At 40.1% G+C, this 17,059-nt stretch overlaps 1 protein-coding gene across 1 annotated transcript in view; it reads left to right on the forward strand.

Annotated features, from left to right (window-relative positions):
* The first annotated feature begins 1,882 nt into the window (after positions 1-1,882).
* LOC148373278 (protein unc-13 homolog A) overlaps positions 1,883-17,059 on the forward strand; it is a 66,488-nt gene continuing 51,311 nt past the window's right edge. Inside the window, exons 1-5 of the mRNA XM_088342553.1 lie at positions 1,883-2,104; positions 12,564-12,593; positions 12,692-12,791; positions 13,181-13,298; positions 13,367-13,490. Coding sequence (XP_088198679.1) covers positions 2,083-2,104; positions 12,564-12,593; positions 12,692-12,791; positions 13,181-13,298; positions 13,367-13,490 — 394 coding nt within the window. The 5' untranslated portion in view covers positions 1,883-2,082. The remainder of the gene's footprint in view (positions 2,105-12,563; positions 12,594-12,691; positions 12,792-13,180; positions 13,299-13,366; positions 13,491-17,059) is intronic.

Raw genomic sequence — 17,059 nt, forward strand, 5'->3', positions numbered from 1 at the left:
TGACAGAAAAAGAGCATAGCAGTGGTAGCCAGTGCCCACCCGAGTAGACGCTTTGCCCACCCAGAGAAAATTGGATGTAGTAATAAGGACAGTCTGGGCAGCACATATACTATCCCATTCATATACAATTGTGTATGTCAGCGGACACTAAAGTGGACTCTCCCATGTCCTACAGCACACAGTGTTTGCATAAGTCTCACACAAGCAAGAGAACATGCAAACTCCACACAGGAAGACTGGTAGCTGAATTTGAACCCATGACCCCAGAACTGTTCCGCAGACTCGCTAACCACTCATCTGCCGTACCGCAGGACAGAAAGTAGTTCAGACCATCAAACAGCTGTACGTAAATACCAACAGTGTATTACTGATCAATAATACATTAGAGTGTTGTTTTAAGCCCCTGTCGTGTGAGACAGGGCTGCGTTCACTCTCCAACCTTATGCAACATCTGGACCAAAATTAAGCATTTAAGGACACAATGTCACCAACCTCAGTTTTCTGATGATATTGCCGGACTGGCAGGAGAGGGTCACAAACTCAGAGATCTGGTCAAATGCCTGGAGCAAGCATCAACCCAGTATGGGATTTAAATCAGCACATAAAAAAACAAAAGAGATGACCAACAACATCACCAAAAACATCACCATCAACTACCAAGAGCTTTAACTTGTCACCAAATTTAAATATCTTGGAGCTCAGCTGTCATACCAGAAGAGGGGTCAGAACCAGAAATCATGGCCAGGATTGCTCAAACCAGAGACTTAGACATCGGAACATGGCAGAGAAATAAAAGATAAGACTCATGCAAGCGTTTGGTACTTTCATCTTCCTCTACGCTTGCGAGATATGAACTCTCACACCAAAGCTGGAAAGGAAAATCAAGGGCATGGAAATGTGATACTACAGGAAACTTCTCGGCATCAGCTACATACCCCATATGACAAACCATATGGTCTTCAACACCATAAGAGGGCAAATTAGACAAAAACTTTAGTAGTATGGTCACGTCACAAGATTATCATGACAGTCTAAGGGGGCAGAAGAAGAACCAGGGCCACAACATCAAATAATGGACTGTTAACAACTTTAACACAACCCAGAAACAGGCCATGAACCGTCAAGCAGCGAAGAGAGCTGTACAGTTGCGTCTTCATTGTTGCCCTCACGGCCCAGGTGGCTAAGGCAGTGTTTTTCAACCCTTTTTGAACCAAGGTACACTTTTATTTATAAAAAAAGTTCCAAGGCACACCGTCCGTTGAAAATGACGTTATGTCAAATATTTCGCTTTACTACCTAGTAAGCAGATAATTAGTTTATAAAAAGAAGAAAATAATACTTAAACCAAAAAAGAATGATGTGCTTTATTTGTTTTTATTTTTTACAGAGCAATCTTAAACCACTTTGTTAAAAAAATTAAGTTATTAAATGTACCGTGCTACCTCATGAGCAGATAATTACTGTATAAAATGTATATAAAAATCTACTGCCACCTACTGATATGGATGACTATTACAGTTCCTCGTCTGAAGATAGCAAAAATGCTTAATAATGGCCTGATCTTTTGGAAAGATAAAATTGCAGCACACTAGACTCGTCTCACGGCACACTTGTGTGCCCCGGCACATTGGTTGAAAAACACTGGGCTAAGGGATCTGTGAACCGTGTTTTTATTGCTGACGCTGCCCCTTTATTTTTTTTAAATCCCTTTTTTTTATTGTTGAAGCTCTTGTTTTTTATCTTGTGTTTATTTATTTGTATTGTTAATATTTATAATGCTGACGCCGTCCTGCCATAACCTCCCCTCATCCTCCGTGACGTCCCAGGCAAGAGGTGGGAGTTGTCCTCCAGAATCAAGATGGCCGCGCGGGCGGGAGGAGCGGCCAGCCGAGCTGATTAAGGCAATGCAGGGGAAGGACCCGACACCAGTAGACACACGCCCCCAGAAGACAACCGCAGCCACTAGGACACATTTATTCTCGTTTCCCGGGGAACAATTCAGACTTTTCGAGACACGCTATCTCGGTTCGAGGCGGCTCGACGAAGAAGGACAACCGGGAATCCTCGCTTGGCGTGGCGGAGATGTCCCTGCTATGCGTGGGAGGTAAGACTCCTCAAAGATGAACATTAATTCATTTATTTTATATATTTTTGTTATGTGTGGGGGTATTTTGAGTACTGCACTAAACTCTCTCGTTTATAAAAACAATTAAGTACATTAATCCATTTAGAAAAACTCGTGGCATCGCAATTTAACAGTGCAGCTGCTAACGTGAGTGGATAAGTGTATTGGATTTGTCTTAAGATATTTTCATGTTCATGTTAAAATATCAATTTCGAGGTTGTCTCATTTCCACGCGTGGGCAGGACTTGGAAAAGCCCCTGCCTGCCGTTGCTTGGGATGGAGTCGTGAGGGAATACTCGTGCTCTGGTGGGAGGTGCACGTCACTTCTCAAAAAGTGGACCCCTCCCTCATTTTATTCCGACCTCCTCCCTCAAAGATGCGTCATCCCCTCCCACTCTGATTCCCGAAAAAATAACGAAAGAAAAGCACCTGATGCTAGTAAGAGGCACATCCATGAACAAGCATCTGCCATCTAGACCCAAAGTAAAGTAGCCGTATGGCGGGCAATAGAAGCCTATCCTAAATAGCTAATGCATTCAGAACCCATTGCACCCCAGACAAAACATCCAGATAACAAAGTAGTATATAGGAAGTAAGACTTATGTGTAATACACATGCATATGAGTAATAACAGTGTATATGTATATACATGTTAAGGAAAAAGGACATTTCATTTGGTGTGTCATGATTTAAACTGGTCAAATCGAGTTGCGGGTGGATGCAGAGGGGGAGGCTAATTAACCCTTTAACATTCCTGAAAAAATTGCCTTATCCCAAGCCAAGATGTACACAAAGTAACATTAATGCTGGTCTTGAACCATTTGGAGAAATATGGACAGTTTTGGTCTCTTTTGAAAGGTAAGACTCTGACGTTTTGTCCCAAACTGAAATAATCACTGCAATAAACTGAGTTGGAACACACAGAAATAGAAGGCTTCTATTCTCACCTGAAATTTATTTTACAATCAAATGCCTGCAGATGAGTGAAGCATGGGCATTTTAGCTGGAAAGAGACAATTGGTTGAAGCCTTACCTGTTATGTCAAATCTGATAACAATCTGAAACGCACAACATTGTATTTTACACATTTGTCGAATGTTAGGTTTAGGCGTTTTCAAAAATGGTCATTTAGAGACGAGCAGCTTTCAAAAATCAAACCTTTGCAAATGTGTATTTTACTCCGGCCAATTCCTAAGAAATTGTGAAAAAGTTGTAAAGGTTTGACATCAGTAAAATCAATGATTGTGCACACTTGTGCGCAATTTTTTTTAATCTGTTGGCAGTATCCTGTGTTTTGTAGTAAATATTTTACGCGGTTGGATTCACTGGACTGCTGCTGATGCAAGGAGGCCATGTTTGTGTATTTTCAATGTATTGTAGGGCCGTAAGACAACATCTTGTGTGAGTTAAGCTGACTTTATAGTTTTCAGGAATCTTGTTTCAGACTAATCGTGATGTTTTTGTAATGAGCACATTTTGAAATGGTCATCATATCTTGAATCCCAAGAGTTGAAGCTTTCCATTGATATTTGGCATGACATATTTCAATGACTGGTAACTTTGTACAGGCACATATTTGTTTATCAAAAGTCCGGCGGATCGTTAAGGGGCTAAATCTAAACTCGTTTTCCGTATAGCGGAGATGGAAACCTAGGAAATTGTACTTATCTTTGATGTGCCGCGACTCGGGCTGGTCAAGTAGAGTAGCAGGTGAATGCAGAGGGGGAGGAGATGGCAACAACTGATTAAAGCTAAAACCGATTTGTTATATAGGTGGGATAGAAACCTATGATATTTAGCTAACAGTTCTGTACCCCTGGTACTAAAAAAAAGCATTAAAATAACAAAATAGTATATAGTTGGTACGACTTGTGCGATATACATGCATACGAATAATGGAGAATTTACATTTGCCTTAATTTATTCATTAACACCAGCTATGACCTATTCCAGCTTTGGCTCTTTTCAGCAGCTCCGGGTCTATCCAGCATGTTTGGTCTTTTGATTGACATTAGCTTTTGTGTCATCTTGTTGGCTTAAATTCACCCTTGCTCACTTGAGAAAACTCTGAAGTAGGCTTGAGAATTTTGTGGTATCCTTCGGGCTTCGGTAGTACTGTCACTGGCTGTTGTTTTTTTTTTTTTAACATACATTAGTGTTTTCCGTCCTCGGGTCCAGGTATATCATTGTCCCTATCGCAATGTCAACTTGGATGAACCCCAAGCCCTCACCGCCCAGAACACGATGAGCTATGTAGAAAATGGATGAAAATACGTCTTGTTGAAATGTTTCACGTTCATTATGAGTCAACCTACGCGTGTCCCTTCGGTAAATGAGCTATCGCCGTAACACGTCCGAGCTTGTATACGTAATAACGGCGAAATAGGGAGGCAAGGATAGGTTAAGGGTCTTCAAAGTCATTCTCCTGCGTCATTGCCGACTGTTTTTTTTCAGGAGGGCCTCCACTGACTTGTCGTTAAAGCCTCGCGATTTATCCATTCATGAGGGGCCGGCGACTCCAACGCTTGGCAGAGCGTTTGGCAGAGCGCCTGCCTGCCTTTTCTTCCATCATTCATGCTTACTTGACTGCAGCTATTTCTGGACTCCGCCGTACTTGAGCCTCTTCAAGAGGCTGCCATTCTTCTCAGGTGTCGAAAGGGCTAAAAAAAATGACACTCAAAAACTGACATGTTTTTTTTTTTGGTCCAATATTCAAATCCAAATTGAGTTCTTTAAGGGGCAGTGCGTTATACCGTAAATTCCGGACTATAAGCCGCTACTTTTTTCCCAAATGTTCAGCCCTGCGGCTTATTCAGTGAAGCGGTCAATTTATGTAATTTTTCTAACGGTGTTCGAATTGTCCGTATGACAGAAGACGCCCTTGATGGCGACAGTTATGAGGAGAAAGACGAGGATGGTTTACCATGAATTTCGCAATTGCGGTACGTCTTTTTTTTTTTAACAGCTACACTTTGAGCGTTGCGAGCGTGTTAGGAGTAGCGTGGTGGTACCTTTCACAGGCACGGTTTGGGATGAAAGTTATATTATTATTATTAAAGCTTTGAAAACTCTCGGTCCACCGTCTTTCTTTGTAAATATGTGTAACCATGTATAATATGTATTTGCAACAGTATATTTTTGTATGGTATTTATTTTAGAGACTTATTGTGATATGTTTTCTACGAGCGAATCAAAAAGAAGGGGCGGAGCAAACGCGGGCTGACGGGAAGTGGGGTAAAGCTGAGTTAAATTTCTTTGTTGTTGCAGCGGACAATAGTGGATATATATTTTTCCCACCCTTAACTTTGGAAATATACATTTTTTTCGTTGGATTACTTTCAACGGGACCTGGACTTTAAAGGTTTGCATTAAATTCTAACTACCGGTATCATTTTCCGTTCACGTTGCCGATTGTGGTGGATGGATTGTGTACTATATTTGCAGTTACAATCGCGCCACCTAGAGTCAGTTTGGGATAAACTTGTGACTGTGTTACATGTTTAAATGTTGGCGCATGTGGCTTATATACAGGTGTGGCTTGTGTAAGGACAAAACCAATAATGTTCGCAAAATGTGGTGCGTGCGGCTTATAATCAGGTGCGCTCTATAGTCCGTATTTTACGGTATTTGACCACTAGGTGTCGTCGTATTGTGTTGTACAACCGAAAACTAGTGCTTAAAAGCACGAGGGAGGATACAAATTACTGTCACTCAATGACCAAAAAGCATAATTTTACTTCTCATTTTTATGTCCAGCCTTTGTTGTGAAGTACAGTTGACCCCTGGGATACAACATGAATCCAAACTGAGGTGTTGATCGTAAACTGAAATTGCTTCATAGCGGCGGATATAAACGTATGCTAAAAACCTAATGTATTCAGAATCAAGTCAAGTTACTTTTATTTGTAGAGCCATTAATAACAAGATGTCTCAAAGGACTGCACAGGATTACCATTACACCATCGCCTGATCTTAAACCAACACAAAGTCAAGGAAAAACTCAAAACCTCAGCACGAGAAAAAAGAAATCTTGAGAAAGGGGCCTCACCAGTAGTAATCCCCCTTCCAGGATGACCAGGGTGCAATAGATTTAGCATTGGGTAACGGTACACAAAACATAGTAAACATCAATAAAAGAAAACAATAGGTAATATGTTGACATTTGTCCAGAAAGTCTATAACAGCAACGATGCAGATTTCCATTTCTGCCGGCTGGTCGTTGCAGATGTTGACATGCTTCAGGTCCAAATGCTGGTCCGCTGACTCATCTCAAATTGTGCCTCTCCCTCATATCACCACCAGCCAGGCAGTCGGAAAAAAGACAGGAAAAGAAAAGTATGAGGTGGGCATCGATCATAAGCTATTGAATAGAAGTGGGTCTTAAGTCTACATTTAAAAACTCCCACTGAGGTTGCAGAACTTATCTCCGGAGGTGGAGCATTCCACAGCACCGGGGCTCGGATGGAGAACGCTCTCGAGCCTACAGACTTCTTCTTGGCTCTTGGAGTCACAGCTCTGCGGAGGCTCCGTGCAGGAAAATGTGGGGAAACCCAATCTGAGAGAGAAGAGGGCGCAAGTCCATACAAACATTTATATGTTAGTAAGATAACCTTAAAGTCATATCTTAAGCGGACTGGGAGCCAGTGCAAGTTAGCCAATACAGGAGTATTATACTTAAACTTTTTTCTCGTAGTCAAAAGTCTTGCTGCCACATTTTGAACCAGCTGCAAACTTTTGATGCTAGACATCGGGAGACCAGAATGCAATACATTACAGAAATCAAGCCGAGAAGTAACAAACACATGAATTATAACCTGCATCTGAGTGAGACAGCGTCGGATGAATCTTCGCATTATAGGGGCATGTGGAAAAAGGCTATTCTTAGTAATATTTTTCACGTGTAACTAAAGCGACAGATTAGGATCAAATATATATAACACCTAGATTTTTGACCGAGTCAGTATGGGTGATATTACATTTGTTTAAGTTCAGGGCTGTGTTTGAAAAAAAATACGACAATGAGCTGGACCAACAATCAACATTTCATTTTTTTCTGGGTTAAGGCACAAAAATTAAGTGGCATCCATCCCAAAATCCCCAGTATCCCAGGTAAAAACATTAAAGGGACAGGTGTAGCGACCCTCTTTCATGCACGACACAAGGTTTCACAATCTCTGGTTTATTGCCTGCATTCAATAAACAAAACAATACAAAAGTCAGGGGCTTCTGTTCACGACTGCAATTATCTTCAACGCTTACAAACTTATTTAAGCTACGGCAAGCAGACAACATGCGAGCACATTAATAATGAAACTTCGATAATAACAATGAACATAACTTTCACACGTACCTGCATTCAATAAACAAAACAATACAAAAGTCAGGGGCTTCTGTTCACGACTGCAATTATCTAAAATATTAAAGATACAAAAGAACGGGTCATCACTCAACAGGCCGCACCTCGTGGCGTGTTTGCATCATAACACGTTGCATCTTCATTTCAAGCTTTATTGCTTAACTTCTTATTTAGTGCTTTTTTAATATACATCATTTAGAACAACTTATATATCTTTATATACAAAAATAATTTCGAAAGCAGCTCAAATGTCTAGCAAAATATGCATTTTTTTTATCCAACTGATATTGGGCACATCTTACCTTCAACGCTTACAAACTTATTTAAGCTACGGCAAGCGCTGAAGCCCATAAAGTGCCAGACGAAAAGAACAGTCGCAGACGCCCATGACTTAACAACTGAATGAGGTACCGGAATATTAACAGTAATACAACAAAAACACAGATTTTGGGAGAATTCAAAAAAACATTCAAAACAATCAAATTTCAACTCTGTTACACAGGTGCATATGGATTAGTATCTCCTATTTTTAAAAAACTTCATTCATTGGACGAAAAACAGTACTGATTTAAATTGACTGTGCTTGATTTTGTAAGCCAAGGTTTTTAAAGGTGCGGGAAAAAAAACCCCCAAAAAAACTGAAAAGCCTGAGTGTGCTGGAGCAAAGAATGGACTTAACACAAGGTAACAGTATAACAAAAAAATAGATATATTGAATAACCACAGTAGGGTGACATACCCTCTACAAAACTTTCAGAACCAGGCCAAGGGACTAATGGAATAATGCCAAACAAAATAACTTAATAAAATGCCTAAAAAGGGGATCGGCTAAACCAACTAACTTCCCCTCAGAGACAGCAAGTCAATAACTATGCTGCTCTAAACAACGTACAAGGATGGCATACCCTCTTTAACCTCGTGTGTGTATAACAAAACAAATCCTACATGTGGCATGTATAGAGGCCTCTGTCTGTTCTGCCCCAAGGGCCTGGCCTTACCAACATAGCAGTCTGTAGGTGTGTGCATCTGATGACTAAAAGAGGCATGAACAAAAGGGAGTCAACAAAAGAGAAGAGAGAGTGAACAGTAAAATATAGGATGCTTTTATACGAAACAGCTGATGGGTAACAGGGAGTTGATGATTGATGGACGGAACCAGGAAGAGGTGCAACTGTTCCAACTGATGTTGTGAGAGCAACAATGCAGGAAATTGAAGACTTTGTATCCGAAAAACAAGAAGCAAAAAAGACAGTGCCACCTGAAGGCGACTCCATTCGTAACAGACGGTGTGAGGTACTTGACCACTAGTTGTCGCTGTATTGTGTGGTGTGACCGAAAACAAGTTATTAAAAGTACAAGAACAAATTAAAACTACAGCATCTCAAACCGACCAAAACGCATAATTTTTCTTCTTATTTTTCGGCCCAGCCTTTCGGAAGGTTTTCGAGTTTTTTACTACTCGTACCAGCAAGATGACAGACAATCATGTCAGCTCCCTCAAGGTGAGGCTCGTGTTATGTAAAATGAATGCAAATTATATATTTATGCGGATTGTTTTTTGCCCATTTTTTTTTAAATCACCGGGGAGTGCTAAATAATGCACAATGTCCTTTAAAGGTATACCCAAATTCTAAAGCATACAAAATGTGGGAAAGTAGTACATGTTTTTTGCATTAGGCATCATTGCTGTCATGCACTTTCTGGACAAATTTGAACATATTACCTATTGTTTTCTTTTATGTTTTGTTTACTGTTATCCAATGCTAAATCTATTGCATCCTGTTCATCTTGGAAGAGGGATTACCACTTATGAGGCCCCTTCTCAGGGTTTCTTATTTTCCTCGTGCTGAGGTTTTGAGTTTTTTCTTGCCCGCATGTCGGTTTAAGATCAGGGGATGGTGTCATTGTAATCCTGTGCAGTCCTTTGAGAAATCTTGTGATTAAGGGCTATACAAATAAATGTGGCTTGACCTGACATAATATCTTTATTTATGTATCTTCTAATTATTTTCTGAGATAATGCATTTGAAAGACTCTTTTTTTGTCTTTGATTCCCAAGCTGTGACGTCATGTGAAGAACACCAGCACCCTAGCAAGCCGGTCCCTACCAACCCTGTTTGTTTACATGTCAAAAAGTCGAAAAGGTTTTGAGTGTTTTAAGCAAAGGTTTGGTAGTTTTTGTTGAGGGTGCCTAGGTGTTTTGTCGCATGTGGGTGCATCAATGGTACAATAATTGACGAGCAGCCAAAATGGGGCAAACTGGCAAAAATAACACGCTGAGTGCTAACAGGGGCTAAGCCAGCCTGGACATGGCAGGCTAGCCGGCTGCTGAAAATGGCTAACTGGGATTAATCACGAAAAAAGGGAGGCTGGCTGACCTAAAACATGCAGTCATCAGCCATGATAACCGGGAGCCCACAACACAAAAGATTACGGCAACACACACAAACCCAACCGTAAGTATACCAAATGATTACAACAGACTAGCCGTACACTATAGGTCGAACCAGGAATGATCGACAGAAAAAACGGTAGGCTGTCTGACCAAAAATATGCAGTAAGCAGCCAGGATAACCAGGAACCAATAACAATAAAAGATCAGGGCAATAAACACAAACCCAACCGATGAAAAAATAGATAGCACGGCAAGTTTGCCAGCTAGCTGGCTGTTAACTTTGCGCATGATGATTTCAGCCAGAAGTTTGCGTCAGCAAGCACAATATTTTTCAAGTTGCAGACACTGCCTTAAAAGACTCTTTGAGGTACTTAACTCTTATGAATGTAACAGTATTGCCCTCATCACCCAAAAAAATCCGATGACTCGGGTTGATTTTACTTGGAAGTTTCCTTTTGTTGGTTACTATGGCAACAGGTTTTGAGGTCCACCTATCGATTTTCTTCAGCTTATCTGGGGTCTGGTCGCTGGGGCAGCAGCCTCAGGAGGGAAGCCCAGGCATCCCTATCCCCACACTTTGCTTACAGGTGATTCAAGACGTTCCCAGGCCAGCCTAGAGACGGTCTCTCTAGCCTGTCCTGGGTCATTCCAGTGCCTCCTGCCGGAACACACCCGGGGGAGGCATCCAGGAAGCATCCTTATCAGATGCTGCCCGAGCCAACTCAACTGGCGTGTCTCAATGGGTAGGAGCAAGCGGCTCTACACTGAGTTCCCCCACCGAATGAAGTTCAACCTTATCTTCAAGGGAGAGCACAGCCACCCTGCAGAGGAAACTCATTTCAGCCACTCGTATCCAGAATCTTGATCTTTCGGTCATGATCCACCTTGAACCCCAGGCAGCATAGCTCCTAGACAGACAAACTCCTCAACCACGATAAGGCCATGGAGAAGTTTGGGCGTGTCAGGCCATAATATTGCTGTTAATGGCACGTTCTTGCCAAAGGTGAATGTGCGGTTTATCGAGATGTGTAAAAGCGACAGTTTGGAACGAGTGTGGCTGAAAATGCAGTGAGGACTGTCACTAAAAAATGGATAAGTGTTATACTGGTCAAATATTACACGAAAAAGTTAAATGATTTCTCCTTCAGGGTCTTTGCATTTTATTTAAGGGAGAATGTCTAGTATTTAGCACCTTTTAGGTATATATAATATATATTTAAATAATAAGCACAACTATATAAACTATCACATAAGGTGCACTTTTTAAAAGATTCATAGTTTGAGAAATTAACATTTATTTGACTTTACATAAGCCTCACCTAGTGGAAGCTGACATAATTGTCAGCTATAAAGCCCGAATGAGAATTTTGCAAAGCTAGCTTTTCCTGGTGCTGCTTTCACGGCCCCTTACCTTCCACAACTGAGCCTGAGTCCGTAATTCAGGATCTTTTCCCTTTCCGGCCACTCTGGTTAGCTGCTCTGCTGCAGGGTATGACTAGCCGCTATTATTATTGTGAGCTGCTTATAATGGACTAGAGCGTGAAAAGCGACAGGAAAATTTGAGTTTGGGGGCATTGATGATGATGGTGCTGTGCTAGTTGGCGCAGTCTAACACAACAATCAAGTTACATTTTCATATTACCCATGTCAAATAATGACAATCATATTCTAAATATTCCCTGTACATAGCTTGGCGCCAGACAATGGACTTCAATTTTTGCATGTAAACATGAGTCAAAGTCTGGCTAGCAGCTAACAAAAAACATGGAAGCAGAGGGACCTAGAGCTACGATCTTGAGCCGGCTTAAAATCAGGCTTAAAATGTCATTCATTGACTCGGGCCGGGCTTCTCGCTTGCTGTTTTTTTTTCTTGTCTTTTTTTTTCCTGGAGCATCTACACAGTATCCACTCACTTTAAGACAAGTAATTACCGTAACATTCTGACTATAATGGTGAGTTATGCTGCATTATAGTTTTCCGGTATTTTGTTTCAGACTAATCGTGATGTTTATCTGATGAGTGTATTTTGAAATTATCATACCTTGAGAGTTTAAGCTTTCCAATAATATGTTGCATGACATATTTCAGTGACTGGTGAACTTGTACAGATATGTATTTGTTTATATAAAGTCCGGCGGCCTACCGGTGAGCCGTCAAAATGTTAAGGGGTTAAGGTACTCTTTGGACACATATGGCAGAATTAAATCTTTAGGTTTACTTCAGTTTCTGTTCATAAAATCAATTTAATAAGTCTGGTTTGGGCGGGTTCGGGCTTATATGCCCTTGACTCAGGTCGTGTCAGGCTAGATTTTTTTAAGTCCCGCTCTTACCTCTACGACTAACGAATGTATGAGAAAATGTCTTTTCAATAAAAGCTTGGCCGGGCTCTCATTTTGACTTCAATCTCCCTCTCTTTGATTGCAAAATGACAAACAGCCGTGTTAAGAAAACGCCCCAATAATAAAAGCCAGTTTCGCTTGGCTCGACTCACTTTAGGCATGATGTTATCACAAGATTGTTTTTTCGGGTTTATTTTTAGTCTGAAACCAGAAATGCAATTATGGTCATTTTTGTCAGAATACGTTTCATTGTCTAAAATTTTGTGCATCCGAAGTAACAACTTGCATTTATCGTGTTTGCAAATGTATTCTTATTTCCGATTCTCTTCCTGTGTTTTCCTTCTACAGTGAAGAAAGCCAAGTTTGATGGACCCCAAGGTGAGTTGACAGCTCCATTATCTCCTGGACAAGCTTTTAATAATCTAATTTAAGTACGGAGGTAAGAGTTCAACAAGGTTTTGTTTGCCTTCTAACAGAGAAGTTCAACACCTATGTGACATTGAAGGTCCAAAATGTAAAGAGCACGACCATCGCCGTCAGGGGCAACCTGCCCAGCTGGGAGCAAGACTTCATGTTGTGAGTCCTTCGCCGCCTTTATTTTGTTACTCTCTTGTACACTGAAAACAAGATTCTTAAGCCCCCAATAGGCGGGTAGGAACCTTGCATGGCTGGTTTTGGCACTTCCCGGTTCTCCTTGCGCATTTAAAATCTATTGACATCTTCTTCCCTTATCTTAAGTGTCTATAAACTTAACCATTAGTTACTCGGCTGACCACTGAAAGAAAGCAAAGATACTGTACAATGACATGCTTTTTTTACATATATAACAAATCCAGACATGGTTTCACCGCACACTGCTTGAAAACATTGGCCTCGTTTTAGGACTAGAATTAGATTAATTTACCTTTTTTAAAATCGACCGTATGGGTTAGCATCTCATTTTTCCTGTTTTTCTTTGATGTCAGTGAAATAAACCGCTTAGACCTGGGTCTAACAGTGGAGGTGTGGAACAAAGGGCTCATCTGGGACACCATGGTTGGCACTGTGTGGATTCCCCTCCACAGCATCAGGCAGTCCAATGAGGTTGGTTTGTGGTAAGTTTACAACTCTGAGTATTCGTTCATCATCTCTTTTTTTGAATGCCCTATCAGGAAGGCCCGGGCGATTGGCTGACGTTGGACTCTCAGGTCATCATGGCAGACAACGAGATATGTGGCACCAAAGATCCTACGCTTCACCTGGTGCTGCTCGATACCAGATTTGAGCTCCCCCTTGGTAAGTTTATTGCTTTATCCTGCAACAGGATATTTCCTCCCATTATTCCCTTTTTTACACTGGGATGAGGTATACATTGAAACCCAGGATACAGCAACCCTGCCTTATGGTGTTTTTACTCTACAGTGTGGAATACGATGTTTTTTCAGCCCCTCATTACAGCATTTTCCCGCTATACCACGCAAACGATAAATTATTCTGCATGCACAAAAACATACAAAATTCAAACTCTGCAGTGCAAACATATGACTAGTTAAATTTCTAAGATGCATGTGTGCATTTGGTCCACATTATATCAATTTCTGGACTTCTACAGGGTTGCATCAGAGCATCATGAAAATGCTAATATGCTATTAGCAGAACTTCCTCCCACAATGTCTCTTTGTTCAGTTCAGAATCTCATGTAACAAACTTGAATCTGTTTAGGTATGGGTCCCAAGGCTTGCAGTAATGCTAAAGGGAGAAGCAAAAAACAAAACCATGGAAGCAGATCTTGCAATGATCATGAAATATGAAAAAAGAACTCAAGTGGCTACCTTCGATTTGTTGCATGATTGTAAACAATATATTTTCAGTCAGAATGCAATTACAAAAAAATTATTTTTTTCCAAAAGGATGTAATGATGAAAGGTATACTCACTATTTTTAATCATTTAAAACATGTCATTTTAAATCATAAAATATTAAAGGAAGACTTAACAAGTACCGTATTTTCCGCACTATAAGGCGCACCTAAAAGTCTTATTTTTTTTTCAAAAGCTGACCATGCGCCTTATTTATGGATCAATATTAAATCGCAAAGACTTCCAACTAACTTGCAGCCGCCGACTAGATTTTCCCCCGAACGCCAAGTAGTCCGCGGTGTATGCTGGGATTTATTTACCGCCGTTTCATTGGCTAACCAATGTGTCAATCATCATTTGAATCGATCACTATTTGCTAAAGTTATTCGGAGGTCAAGGGGCGGATCCTTTTTATCTTTTACAGGATGGCATAGGCTTAAGCTGTAAAACAAAGCCTGCAATTGGCCGAAAAAGATGTGCCAATCATCAGTTGACTCGATCACTATTGGCTAAAGTTATTCGGCGGTCAAGGGGCGGATCCTTTTTATCATTTACAGGCTGGCATAGGCTTTAAAGGCAAAACAAAGCCTGCAATTGGCCGAAAAAGATGAATGCGTATAGCACATCGTTAAAGGCATACAGAAAGCAATTTTTTTACTATTCTGTATTTGTAAATATTTTATTCTCCTGGATTTACTAAACTCACGGATATAAGAGGACCATGGCTGCACATTATTATTGAACACAGCTACTTCGGCTTTATATTTTCCCTGTATCTTGTTTCAGACTGAACTCGATGTTTCTGTGATAAGCGGTGCAGATAATAGATGGAATGGAGTGTCTATTTTTAAATTTAACTGAATTCCAAGTGTTTATTGTCATATGCACAGTAAAGTTGCGAGCGAAAATAGAAACTAAGGAATGGTTCTTGAATCTCAAGACTTAAACCTTCTGAATGATGGAACGATGCATTTGAGTGACATCGCACGGACACCGCATCCGCACGTGTTCTCGACACGTATTTGCGTCTTTGCAAGCTTTGGGAATGTTAAGGGGGTAATAAGTTTGACTGAACTATCTGACTGTTTTGTCGACGTTCCCATTGTAGCGTTTTACAATCCGGTGCGTCTTATGTATGTCAAATATAGGACCAAAAACTATTTTTTCGGGGTGCGCCCTATAACCCGGTGCGCCTTATAGTGCGGAAAATACGGTAAATTAGAAGAAATATCTATTTTTAAAAGCCACTTCCATTTTGGCTTTTAGTTGGCCTACGAACGCTCATAAGGACCCAAATGAAATAAATAAAAACGAGCTTTTGAAAAAAATAAATAGATGTGATTATTATAAAGTTTTTAACCAATATTCTTTACACATTTCGTTTTTAACAATAAAGACTTGTTATGCAAATTACAAGAAGAATGCTGTGATTATGAGTCGTCTTAATTAGGTTTTTATCTTCATTTAGATATTGCAGTTTTATCTTTAAAGAAATTAAATCTCATTAGATAATCTGAAATGGTTGGAAATTGTTTAACATGAAACTTTTTATAAAATGTAATTTAATACACAATAATAGTAATTTTCATCTGTGACTTTTAAAGGAATTTATATAAATATTTGTTATTTGAATACTGCTTAAATATACAATCATTTATGATGTTCTTAAAACATGTATTCATAATAGCAAATAAAGGTTGTTTTTATTGATTTTATTTTGCCATTCTTGGACTCTTTTATCAGCCATATATACGTGGTTGATGAGAAATATATAAAATAATTAAAAAAAAAAGCCCAATAAAATTTAAATAAAAGAATACCGTAAATTCCGGACTTTAGAGTGCACCTGATTATAAGCCGCACCCACCACATTTTGGGAGGAAAACCGATTTTATACATACACAAGCCGCACCTGTATATTAGCTGCATGCGCCCACATTGAATAAAAGCAACACAAACACAATTTTAACCCATACGGTTTGAACAAATTTATTGACACTAATAACAGCAAACACAAAGTGAGGATTGAACAACCATCTTAACAGCCAAGCATATTCACAATTCCGTCATGTTTGGCAACACGACGTTTTAACATTTTTTTCTGACATTTTTAACATCTTTGTTAGTGTCTTTCTTTTGGTATGAACAAATTTATTGACGCTAATAGCAGCAAACAAAAAATGTGAGGTTTGAACAACCCTTCTCGAAAATCTTAATAGCAATCAAGCATATTCACAATTTTGTTATATAACATCTTTGTTAGTGTCAATAGATCCGTCCAGGCCAAAGTCAATAGTTTTTTGGTCTGAACAAATCCACCGACACCAACAGCAGCACGTGACAATATGACGTTTTAACATTTTTTTCCTGACATTTTCAACATCAATTAAACAATTTCAGAGTTATTATCTTTTAACAGTAGTTAACCAACGTGTAAAGGGCAATACTATTGTGCAGGGCATTGCTCTGCCATCCCACCCTCCCAAGCAGCATCCTCCAGTCCTCTGTGTGGGTCCTCTCCTTTCTTACTTCTACTTTCCACAACCAGGCCGTTGCTGCTGGGACCCCCACAGTGTAGCTCCGGTTCAGTCCAGACACATTTCAGAAAACACAGCCGGAAAAATGAACGGAAAATTATACCGGTACTTAAAATTTGATGCAGACCTTCAAAGTCGGGGTGCCCGTTGAAAGTAATCCAAGGGAAAAAGCGTATATTCCCAAAGGTAAGGGTGGGAAAAATATATATCCACTATTGTTGACCACGTCCATAAACACGTCTCACCTTTACTCCACTTCCCATCAGCCCGCGTTTGCCCTGCCCTTTCTTTCTCATTTGCTCGTGCAACATATCAGAATAAGTTTTTAAAATAAATACATATCAAAAATATACAGTTGCAAATACATATTATACATGGTTACACATATTTACAAAAAAAGACGGTACACCGAGAGAGTTTTCAAAGCTTTGATAATAATATTATAACTTTCATCCCACACCGTGCCTGT

This window comes from Urocampus carinirostris, chromosome 1, assembly GCF_059441175.1.
Source record: "Urocampus carinirostris isolate Australia breed hairy pipefish chromosome 1, RoL_Ucar_1.0, whole genome shotgun sequence".
NCBI classification, from domain to species: Eukaryota; Metazoa; Chordata; class Actinopteri; order Syngnathiformes; family Syngnathidae; genus Urocampus; species Urocampus carinirostris.